The sequence below is a fragment of the Branchiostoma belcheri genome, unplaced genomic scaffold, assembly GCF_001625305.1.
Source record: "Branchiostoma belcheri isolate BF01 breed outbred unplaced genomic scaffold, Haploidv18h27 scaffold90, whole genome shotgun sequence".
Classification (NCBI taxonomy): domain Eukaryota; kingdom Metazoa; phylum Chordata; class Leptocardii; order Amphioxiformes; family Branchiostomatidae; genus Branchiostoma; species Branchiostoma belcheri.
In genome coordinates, this window is record NW_017804576.1 from 326,404 (window position 1) to 339,227 (window position 12,824).

At 41.7% G+C, this 12,824-nt stretch overlaps 1 protein-coding gene across 1 annotated transcript in view; it reads right to left on the reverse strand.

The window, feature by feature from the left end:
* Nucleotides 1-12,824, reverse strand: part of LOC109487920 (putative ATP-dependent RNA helicase TDRD9) — a 55,612-nt gene that overhangs the window by 72 nt on the left and 42,716 nt on the right. The window contains 4 exon segments of the mRNA XM_019792022.1: nt 2-314; nt 1,565-1,583; nt 8,043-8,165; nt 9,506-9,591. Coding sequence (XP_019647581.1) covers nt 2-314; nt 1,565-1,583; nt 8,043-8,165; nt 9,506-9,591 — 541 coding nt within the window.

The window sequence follows — 12,824 nt, forward strand, 5'->3', positions numbered from 1 at the left end:
TCATGTCCTTCCCGCTGCTCCCTCATTGGCTGGTTCATGTCATGTGGTCCGCTGTCCTCTCTCCTGATTGGCTGGCTGCTGACCAATGGGTGTTGGGTTTGCAGATGGTGGTGGCGGCCACGCCTTCCACCGAGCCCTCGAGTAACAGCGTGACGCCGGTCCTCTGTACGCAGACGGCCGAGACGCAGACGAGCAAAGAAGCCGCCACACGGACGTCGGCCGCGTCTTAGACACAACGCGAACGTAGCCTGGTATCCAGTCTGATCGTGGTCGGGGCGGAAAGAGCTCTGTCCCGCCCACCTCACGTAGGTTTCCTGGTGTGTATTTCACAAGAGATTGATTAGCCTTCCACGAACCGGCTATCATGTTGGGGGAAACCAGATCCAAAAGCATACTGTCTCTTATTAGCGTAACTCTCCTACCGGGACGGTCTGTTGCACTGGGCGGGGGAAGCTATTAGAGCCTCCGAAGGCACAACCTACCCGAACACCCCAATACCCCCAATCACGTAAGACTGGATACCAGGCTACACGAACGTTGCTGGGACCAAGTGTGTTTTTGTTGTTGTTGCATGCTTCCGGGGACAAGTTTTCTTTGCATCAGGTTGGCAAGAAAGATAGTGTATAAGAAACGCCAAAAAGCAGTTACTCAAGCAACTGGATATGATTTTGGAAACGGTCAGACGTTTCAGCTAGTATCCACTAGCTTTCGTCAGTGACTGTGAGACCAGATGAGAAATGCAGTGTGTAAGAAGGCTCTTTATTCAACAACCCGTGGTCTTTTACAAGACGGACATTTGTAGATGCCCTGAATTTCGAAGGTGACAGTCACCGAATACGTTAATTGGTTGTTGCATTCTTCCGGGAATACGTTTTCTTTTCACCAGATTGGCAAGAGACTGTATGAGAAGGTTCCTTGTTCAACAACCAGTTGTTTTTTTTCATCCGACATTCCTAATCTTCTTCCGACAGTGCCCATCTGACGAGAAATCAGCAACGCGATAACTGGCATGTTGGGGAAAAGTTGTGTAAAGTGCCTTTCCCAAGGGCACAACGTTGGGGCATGTGGGTGGAATCGAACCCAGGACCGATGGGTTCTAGGCCGAATGTCCTACCATTATGCCACATTTTCTTTCCCTGAATTTGAGGAAGGTGACAGTCACCGAAAACGGTTGTTGAATAAAGAACTTTGTTGTATGCTGTTCACGAAGCAGTGAATATGGCATCTGTATGTTTGCTCCCTCAGTTATCTGTTCAAGCACAACCAGTGCCTCACTAATCTAATCTTACTAGTAAAACTGTAAAAAAAGCAACCCTCGAGAAACACATTTAATAACTACCAAGTCTGAATTAAAAAAAAAAAGGTGCTGATTTGCAAAAATGCGAAGATTTCAAAGTCAAAGTTACTTTTCCATTTGCTGCCGTCCCAGGACTCTCTTGACAGTATAGTTGGTTGCTTTTTTGGTGACAATTTCCCAAGTGACAAAACAGTAGTTAAGGTGAACAGAAAATGAGAAATTCTGTGTGAATGAGAGACAAAGAATAAGCAATGGTCCATTACATACCGTAGACACATCACTACTACTAGTGGTAAAGGGTCATATTCTGAAAGTAGAACTGTATAAGACATAAGTATTTGCTGCACAAGACACTTGTAAATATGTATAATAGAAAGTATTTCCATTTCTAATATAAGTAATGATAGATAATTGAGTAATGTGCAGAGAAAGGAGTCAACATGTAATGTTGAATGTGTAAAAAAAAGTACACAGTATCTTAATATAATTATTACTGGTGACCGTGTTGTGTAGACGAAACTAGTAGGAAATTTCAGTAGATGTACATATGTGAGTTCAAATGTTGTTGACTGCTATGAAATGCCATATTGACACAGCTTGTTGGCATCACTATTGTGTATAATTTATAGAAAAGGCATTTTTCTGGCATTTTACTTTAGGCCACACCAATTTAATTTGTTGGTTCTCGGATTTTTTCAGAAAAAAAATGAAGCGACAGGGCGAAAAAAATAAAAATAAAAACAGGTCCAGGCATCCTATTATAGCCCCAAATGCTACAATATGAGCCATGAAGTCAACAAAAAAGGCTGGGTTAAAATTTAAAGTATAAATTTTGAACTTTTAATCAAACCACTGCATTGATAGATGGAAAAAACTGTAACAACTAGGAAGAAAAATAAATTTCCTCAACTGTTGGGGGCAAAATATGAGCATTTTTGAGTTGATTCAGAACCAGAATCTTTTTTTTTTTTTGCAAATCAGAAAAAAACGAAGAGGCGAATCCGAGAACCAACAAATCAAATTGATGTGGCCTCAGCTCTTTTTAGATAATATGGAATTACAACATGAGAATGGTGGATCAGAAAAATTAGATCAGCTTTACAAATCTATCACAAATCACATCACACCAGCATATTTAAGTGTTTTTTTTTTAAAAAGGGGCAAGTCATGGAATTTGTGTAGCCCAAGAACTTGTAAAAAGAAATGTGTTTACACTTTAAAAAGGGCTGGTAAGTGACCGAAGGGAATTATCAGTGTCCCTTATTAGTCGGTTTATTTTCTATTTCAGTGCTCCGTAGTTAAGAGTTGACATATACTAGTATCCAGTAGGGATTGGCATTCATTTATGCCAAAAGTACACAGTGTTGATAATTAATGTAAAAAAAAAAGGTACATGGAGATCACAGTACTTCGCCAACTTGTTTTACTGTACAGTGCTTTGTATTTAAGTCTTGTCAAATAAATACTATATGTGACTTTCAGAGCGTGTTCTCTTTTGCTACGTTTTTTGTTTTGTGTAACTGGTAAACCACCTTTTAATAGGTGTAACCCAGCAGTTTTGTTGTAACAGTGCTAACTGACCATGCTAAATCGTTGTGCGACCTTTTAGTGTAGTGGTTAGCGTTGGTGACTGCCAAGCGGACAACTCGGGTTCGATTCCCGGTTGTGACCTGCTCGCCCCTTTCGGTTTTTACAGTGGTTCCCATGCCGGCCCTGTGAGCACTGGCACTGAGGATAAGTGTGGCAGCTCCAGGAATGTCGGACTCGGAAGATTCGAGGACGAATCTTGAAAGAAAAGGGGGAGTAGTGTAACAGTGCTAACTGACCATGCTAAATCGTCGTGCGACCTTTTAGTGTAGTGGTTAGCGTTGGTGACTGCCAAGCGGACAAATCGGGTTCGATTCCCGGTTGTGACCAGCTCGCCCCTTTCGGTTTTTACATTGTAGTATACATGTATCATATGGTAGAGGGGATTCATTCCTCAAGCTAACCGACATCTCACACAGAGGTAAAACCGGTTGTGTGACAAGTTAGCTTGAGGAATGAATTCCCTCTACACTACAGTATACAGCAGTTTTGTACAGTAAGCACAAGCTGTGTCAGACTGGACGGTAAGGTTTGAACCACTCACACCTGGAAGGACCCCTAAAACTCTTTTCGCTAAGTGCAGTGGGATCTTTTAAATTGCTCGAGGTGTGGCTCTCCTCAAACACAGGACCTCTATCTTAACTATAGAACCAAACCTTTCTTTACACCAGGTCATGTATCTCACTAAGGCCACACCAATTCAATTTCTTGGTTAACGGATTTTTTCTAGAAAAATAATGGAGCGGGCGGGCAAAAAAAACAGGCCTAGGCATCCTATTATGGCCCAAAATAGTACGATAGGAGCCATGAAGTCAACACACCAGGCTGGTTCAAAAGTTAAACAATGAATTTTGAACTTTTAATAATAACACTGCATTGAAAGATGGACTAACTCTATCAAAAAGGAAGAAAAGGACTGTTTTCAACTGTTCAGGGCAAAATATGAGCATTTTGCAGTTGATTCTGAATTTTTTTTTTTTTGCAAATCAGAAAAAAATGAAGCGGGCGAATCCGTTAACCAAGAAATTCAATTGGTTTGGCCTAATGGCGTCCTGTACTTTGACCCATTAAATAAAGATACTGTTTATAGTCTTTACCGAATGATCCCCTTGAAAACCTCTTACACAGAGATCCAAGTATTTACTCAAAAGACAACCAGACCCATATGCACCAAATCCTTTAAGTTGGTTGGTGATGAGTTCAGTACGTCCCCACGGAAATAAGTCATGCCTTCAAGTACCAGAGGTATCAACCAAGGATTGAGGCGTTCAAAAACTCATTCTTTCCTAGAACTATCGAGGGTAGAAGTCACTGTCACCAAGTACAGTAGGGTCTTTATCATTAGATAGCTTTAAACAATGTCTCGAGTTTGATGTTTAAAGGTTAGGTGTAATATAGCCAGCTGCTGCCATATTGTGCATGCCTGTGAAGCTGGTGTGTTATGTCGAAGGGTGGTTATACCAGCTATACAGATACAGAAGCTGGTGTGTTATATATATATATATATACCGAAGGGAGGTTATACATTTGTACTGGCTATACAAATACAGAAGCTGGTGTGTTATGCCGAAGGGCAGTTATACCAGCTATACAGCATTACAGATACTCCAGTATGCAGCTGTGTGGTTACTCTTGGGGAATGTGCCGGATTCAAGGGATGGACGTGTTTCTGATTAAACACTGATATTTTCAGCAACCTGGCTTAAGCCACGGGATGAAACGCGTTAACAAGATGTACAGGGGAGGAAAAGTGGAGTCAAACTCAGAAATCATGCAAAGAAAGAAATTCAACAATACGTTGACGGTTAGACATCCAGGTAATGAGATAAGAAAACTGTAATTCAAGCAACTGCACAGTTTAACTTTTTAAAATCTATCCAGTGGTTATCCGTAAAAATCTTGCTCCAAAAAAAAAAAAGACTTGCATTTGATGCAAGCACGTCTAACCCCCGTTTCGGGGGGAAAAATGACGTTAAATCGGAGAGGAGAAGAAGAAGGCTTGAGTAACTTTCCTTGCGAATACTGTATGATATTTCAGGGAACCATTTGCTTGTTTTACAGACTGAGTAACAGTAGATGGATCTAGCCTCTACCAGGCTTTGTCAGATGGCTGGGAAGAGTAGAAATTGGTCAAATAAAGAGTGTCAAAATATTCTCTCTAGCTGACCAACTCCCTCTGCATGTTATCTCCCTACTTGACTGATTTCTACTCTTTCCAGCCGCCTCCCGAAGCCTGGTAGAGGCTAGATAGATCCCTTTCCAAAAACCTGCAATTCTTATCACGAGTACATCATAGCAGCAAAAAGTGTTTCAAATGTACATGTGACATAACTGTAGCATGTCAACTCATAACCACAAGACGTGACAAACAACTAAACAGACATGACTAATATAATAAACTGGTGGATGTACCAACCACTAAGTATCTGATACCAGCCCAGAAAAGAACAAGAAACAGTCATGCCTTCAAATATCAGAGTTATCAACCAAGAATTGAGGTATTAAAAAACTCATATTTCCCCAGAACTATCGTAGACTGGAACTCGTTGCCACCAAGCACAGTTGGGGCATCATCACTAGAAAGCTTTAAACAACTCTTGCAATCAAACGTGCCTGCGAAGCTGGTGTGTTATGCTGATGGGCGGTTATACCGGCTATATCGATACAGATACAGACATGTAAGGAAAAATATTCAAGTGAACAGCCCATATTTATTCTGTTTGTAACAAAGTTAAACACAACAAAATGTGGTCTGTGTGTAAGTAATGTGCTGACAATTGCACCATTCTCATATCTCTAGTAGTATGTTCCATACAAAACAACAAAACAGTATTTGTAACTATGAATAAACCTGAGTAGAACATAAATATTTCTATCAAAGATAGGTATCTTGCACAAAAAGCTTTTGCTTCTCAAATTGAGTAGGCTTCTGACAAGTTCTTAAACCTACATGGTTGCTGGTCTCATAAAGCTACCTTCTACCAAACTATAAAAAAGTTATACATGTACATAAGTGTATATCTACCTACGTGAACCGAAGTGAGAACACTACCAACGAAAAAGATCTGACCTGGAATGTGCATCAAGCAAAGAGTTTTTGGAGAAATACGTTTTTCCATACTTTGGAACATAATCTTCATAGACTCCAAGTAAGTTTAAATAGGATAGCTTCCGTCCTATTCGCTGTAAATAATGTGTGTTCTTACCAACATCACTGCTCAACAAAATAACCAAAGGCAAAGCAGTAATGTAAAAGATTACAGTATAAAAACAAAGTTACGTAATATCTAAACAATTTAACAAACCTGAGTTAGAAGTTAGAACAAGGAGTTACCTTTACACAGGGAACATAATTATACCTCCAAAAATAGCTTCATCAGGTTCGTACAGTATGGGAGATAGGGATTTTCATTCACACAACCAATCTTGTCTCATCTTGCTCACGTTTCGGTGAACTTCCTCAGCGGGGGTACAAACTCGTTTGAGATTGTGTTCTCGCCGCAAAAGCGCCACCTAAATACAGTAGGCTAAATACAGCAGTGAGGAGCAGAACTCCAGTCAGAAGCTCTGAGGAAGGTGTCTGATAGACACTGAAGATGAGACAAGATAGGTAGTGTAAATGAAAACACCTATATGTCCTAGGAAACGTATAACATCTGTGTCCATAATATCACCATAGTCCATAATATCGCCACCTTGAGAAAAAGTGTGCTTAAAGATATTTTTACTGCAACATACCCTAGGTATGTACATTTGAGGTGTGCAGGAGTGCATGCCAAAAGTACGTTGCAGTAAAAATATCTTTTTTGCACACTATTTCTCAAGGTGGCGATATTATGGACCCTGGTGATATTATGGACACGGATGTTATACTGTTATCTGAATTACTGCTATACTGCTGGCATGGTCGCATAGTCTTCATCAAGGCCTTGACTCTAACATGAAGTGGACAGATCAAGTCTTCCCTGTGTACCTCATAAAGTAATATTGACACTTTCACAAACAAAGCAACAGTTTTTAAGTACAGAAAACCTTACCCGCCAAACTACGATTTACCACCGAATTGAGAAAACTTGCATACATGATTTGTTGGTCATTGTTCTTAGGTTCTAGTGAAGATTCTTATCAAGAATAAGTCTTCCTTCTGCTGTGAAAGCAGTACAAAATAGCACCGTTGCAACTGTTACACATAGTACTCTTAATACCCCTCCAGTCGCAAAAGGAGACTGGCAATCCCCGGGATACCTGCCAAAAAAAGATTTCCCTTCAAAATGAGGACCTGCAATGATGATTTTGGTCATTGTCCTTTGGTTTCAGTGCTTACTTAACTACCAAACAGAGGACCTGCCAATGCACAATCATTTTGGTTATCATCATTTTGGTTGCAGTGCCTACTTCTCTGACATGACAAACTCTGGATTAAGTCCACTAGTTGGTCTGGAGCACATACGTGTATACAGTTATGCCGTCGCAGTGTTCTAGCCAGCGTCTGTCTTTCTGTCAAATTGATGCACACGCCACACAAACATTTTGCCCAATCTGTCATCTTTGACGGACAAAAATTGGTGTGTAAAAATAATGGAAGTGAAGTCATTAAACAAAGCTTAGTCTAGTGACAAAATTTGCCTCTCAAAATGCAGGACATAGCATTCCACATGGTCAAGATTTCACTGGAGAATTTTTCATAAACTGACAAACTCTGGATGAAGATCACAAATTGTTCCGGAGCACATACAGACAGCTACATGTATGTCTTTATGTGTTGTATGTTGTAGGTTGCTATGATCCGAAAAGGTTGGTCTCTTACAAACTCTGGAATTAGTTCACAAGTTGCTCTGGAGCCCATGCAGCTACATGTATGTCTCTGTGTGTTTTTCTGTGGTGCATTTTTAATTCCAAAGAGTCAAAAGTCTGGATTTTGTCCAAAAGTTGTTCTGGAGCACATACATCTTTGTCTCGGTGTGTAGTATCTTGTATGTAAAAGGCTGATCTCTGACAAACTCTGGATTTGGATCACAAGTTGTTTTGGAACATATACTAGTACATCTCCATGTATTGTATCTTGTATGCTCCTTTGTATCTTTGACTCACTTGGTCCACAAATTGGTCCCATACATGTACAGCTATAAAATGTATGTCTTATGCTGTACGTTGCTACATCCCAAAGAGGTTGATCTCCTCTGCTCGGTGTTGTCTGTTGGACAGGTGCAGCAGCAGCTCCCGCGGAGTGTTCACCTCCACGTTACACACCTTACATTGCACCAGTTGTGCCTCGTTCGACCTGAGAAAGTAGGAGTTACCGGGTTAATGTTTTTCATTAATTCGCACATAGCATACACATAAGGCCACAAGAAGTAAATTTTATGAATGGCATCTTCCGCAGACTCCAAATCTAATGCGAGCGGGCGAAAAAAAAAAGACGGGCCGAAAAGAACAAGGTTCCTACATTTTAAAATTTTGACTCAATCATTGTACAAATGGTTTTGATTCAGTGGGAACATCACATATACACAGTTAGCATCACATATCACTGCATCAAAGTAAGAAACAAAACATTTAATCAAAGCCTTGTCTTGTCTCCTCTCTTCAGTTATCTGCCATCCACCTTCTGTCATGGCAACAGACATCTTTGCCCATTTTCGGCAAGGTGAGAAAATTTCTTTTTTTCTTTTCAACATCAGGCGAAAATTACTTGCTGTGGCCTAATGAAGAATAAAAGGAAAATAGTGTGCAGAGGTGGGTAGGAAGCCTAGTAGGCTTACTGGTATGTTGAGCCTGTCTCCTTTAGACTTGACAAATAATAACCATGATAGTACAATGATTAGTAACCAGCTGTGCCTCGTTTGACCTGAGAAAGTAGGAGTTACCGGGGTAATGTTTGTCATTAATTTGCACGTAGCATACACATAATGAAGGATAAAAGGAAAACTAGAGAAGTAACATTTGCAAAGGAAATGCCAACACCAGTTACTATGGTGACAGACGTCAACAAAATAGGCCATTGGCCAGGTCAGAGGTTAGTGTTTGGAACAGAAGAAGAAGAAGAAATGGAGCAAAAACAATATGTTTTCCTTCGGTAAACATAAAAATAGTGTGCAGAGGGGGTAGGAAGCCTAGTAGGCATCACTTTTTTCTCAATTGTGCAAGAGTGGACAGTAGCCTCTACCAGGCTTCAGAAGTGGCTGGAAAGATTAGAACTTGGCCAGATAACATGTCAGGGGATCGAGTTGGTCTGCTAAAGGAGTACAGTTTTTATTGGGTGCAGCAAACTGCACTCCTTTAGCGGATCAACCCTGTCGGCATGTTATCTGTCTCTTTGGCCAATTTCTGGTCTGGTAGAGGTTCTGCGAGCGCAGCAAAATACTGTGATGCATTTTTGTTTGCGAGAGTTTTAACTTCGCGATATTCGCGAAGAACTTTTTGTCGCGAAGTCATCTCCTCGCGAACACTTTTGTTCCGTACCGCCCCCTCCCTAGCACACCATGCATATACGAAGACAACAACAAAGTATACTAGTACTAAGACTCGAAGAATAACATGGTTTTTGTAATGAAATAGAAATTAATTTTAACAAACATACGATTCATCTGCAGTAACAAGAAGAAGACATTGGTTACGCACTTGTACGCCTTTTCCCTCAGCTCCATCATGTGTTTCCTCTTCCACGTGTCGTCGTCCTCCTTCTTACGGTCTGTATCCTCCTTCACCTGGAAAGTGATGATTCAGGATAACATTCATATAAATAAACAACAAAAACAAAAATAACAACAACAGTAACATTTGCAAAGCAAACGCATAATGTTTACCTTCGGCTGCAGAAGCGGGCATGTCGTATCATTCTTGGGAGGGCTTACACAGACTATAACACAGCACTTACTGTCTGCGGACTAAAGAGACTTGCTACCAGACGAGACCACTTGTGCGCCAAATTTGCAAGCAGCATGGCAACATCTGAAAGAACTGTTGAGTTAGTACCCGTTTCCAGGGGACAAACGCATGGACGGTCCCTTAGGAATTCTAATGAACTAACCCTACCGACCTGCCGAACTCTAAGGTTTAAGAACAGTCCTGTACCGTCGATGTTGCGGATCTTGAACGCTAACTGATATTAGAAGCAATTGCCACTAATGTATTATTATGGGTTCACCACACCACGAACCCATATTGCTTTTTCTGATGTTTCTTCTCCTCCTTCTTCTCCTGCCATTTTTTAAATGGATTCAGCTTCTTCATTTTAGGGCCTAAGGTCCTGAAATTTGGTATGGAGGTACAGTGGGCAAATACCCCTAGGCGTTTTTTAAATTTTTGTGATACAGGCTTTTAGAATGGTTTTATTTGAGTTTTTTGGCTGTGTTATATCAAATGTATTACTGTGTTAGTGTGCCGTGTTTACCATGAGTCATCACAATGGAATGCAGGGCATCAACCAATAGGCATGCAGCTTTCCTCTATACTTCTTGCTGATTGGCTGTTGGGATTTAACTTGATTAACACCTGCACAGAGCATTTCCACCTGCACAGAGCATTTCTTGCTGATTGGCTGTTGGGATTTAACTTGATTAACATCTGCACAGAGCATTTCCATACTGACAGTATGTCTTTATTCAAGTGTTTTGGTACGTATTTCAAGCTTTTCTGCTCCAGCATTGGAATGCGGGGCATGAACGTTTTTTTATTTATTTTGAAAATCAACAGTTTGCATTATGCAATTAAAAATCCTAACCAATAAAGTAGGGAATAGCTATCCAACTGTTGTTTTAGTTGTATGTTACTTCATATTATAGTTGAAACTTTGAAACTTTGAAACTTTATTCATCAAAACAACATTGCAGGCTGAAACAGCCTGAATTGTGTTGCAAGTCACATGTACATCCATATTAACAATAACAATTGTAACATTTTAGCGTTAAAAGATTTAGTGTTAAAAGAAGTATCCGATAATGACGTATTGTATAAAATATCGATAACACATTAAAATATAGACAATAATTGAGTGGAACAACTTTAGGATACAAGTACAAGGAGGCAATAAAATTTTTTTAGAAAATTCTATAGTGTCCTTCAGATTTTAAAAAGTACTATAGTGTCCCTCACTGCTGCAAGATGTTGAGTGATCTGGGGATAAATGATTGTCTATGTCTCTCTGTACGGCTAAGTGGGATCTTGTAGCTGGAAGTCTGACGGCGTAGTTGGTAGGTTGTCCGTCTACCCGGCTCAAGGAACTGCTGGCAAGGGTGAGTGTCATCCGCCATCACCCTCCTGAGTTCACGTACGGATGCCTCACGTCTCCGCTCCTCCAGGGTCGGCAGTTGACCGGAAGGAATTCCAATGATTCTGCAGCAGATTTTCTGTACTTTCTCGAGCTCGTCAGCCAACCCGCGAGGTAACCCTCCCCACACTGGTGATCCGTATTCCAGCACTGGTCTGACAAATGTCTTGTAAATTTGTAACAGAACGTCTACTGGAAGCCCCGCTCGTTTGGACAGTCGCAAGTAGTGAAGGCGAGGTCGGACCTTGGACAACATGTATTCAACGTGTACACCCCACGACAGGTCGTTACTGACGATCACCCCTAGAAGTTTGAATGCAGAAACTCTCTCTATAGTCTCTCCGTTGAGCGTGAGTGGAGGGGGAATCACAGACTCCCTACGACAGCTAATAACCATGTCTTTGGTTTTTCCTACGTTTGCTGCCATACTGTAGGACTTAGCCCAAGTGTCGACTTCATTTATGGCTACTTGCATTTGACCTGGTAGTGATCCCATAAGAAGTTCCGAGTTGGTTAAGTCATCTGCGTACTTGACAGGTGTAACACTCTGTGGGATGTTGTTGTCAAGGCTGTTCATAGCTAGGACAAACAGAGATGGCGAGATGATTCCTCCCTGAGGTGTTCCAGCTAGCACTGGTCGAGGGGCAGAGATACGCGAATCCCACCGGACACGCTGCACACGGTCACTCAGGTAACTTCTCACGCAACTCCACAGGTCCCGTCTGATTCCCATTCTTGCCAGACTATGCAGAAGACTACCGTGGTCGATCGTGTCAAACGCGCGACTGAAGTCGACGAACGAGACATGTACATCCATTTTCGGCTTGCTGTTGAGCGCATCATGCCAGGTTTGCGTTAACTGTGTGAGAGCTGATACAGTCGATCTCCCTGGCCTGAAACCATGTTGGGAGTTATGGATCAGGTGATCAGTGTCCCTCTGTAGCAGCGTACGAACAAAGGATTCCAGCACTTTACCCAGACAGCTGGTAAGAGAGATCCGTCTGTATTCTTCAGGACCCTTTGGTTTAGATGTCTTAGGCACTGGAACAACCATCTCTGACTTCCACTGTAAAGGGAAGATACCCTGTTGTAAACAAGAGTTGTAGATACCGCAAAGTACAGGAGCAAGTTCCTCATGGAAAGTGGACAAGACCCAAGTCGGTATGTGGTCATCCCCGGTAGCTTTACGTGGGTTGACCTTCTTAAGCTGCAGTTTAACTTGTCCTATACTCAGCTCCGGTATTGTACCATCAGAAAGCTGATGCGAGACATCCGAAATCCCGGGTGTATTACGGGTTACACTTGACCAGACGGATGCGAAATGTTCACTGAGAGACTCACAGTCTATGCCCGGAGTCGGCACGCTGCCTCCTCTCTGCTTCGGAGTTCCCATCATGGACTTCACAAGACCGTACCACTTACGTGTGTCCCCGTGTTTTAGATGATCGACCTCTTTCAGATAGAAGGATTTTTTAGCTGTCTTCATGCATTGTTGTACCTTATTCCGGAGGCGTTTGTAGCCGGTTGTGTCCCCCGACATAAAGGCTTTCTGCCTCTCGAGTATCAGTCCTTTAATACGGGGCGTTATCCACTCCTTGTCCCTAGAGGTAACTTTCCCCTTTTTGTAGGGTAATAGTCTGTCAAGCAGTGGACGCAGAATCGAGTAGAACT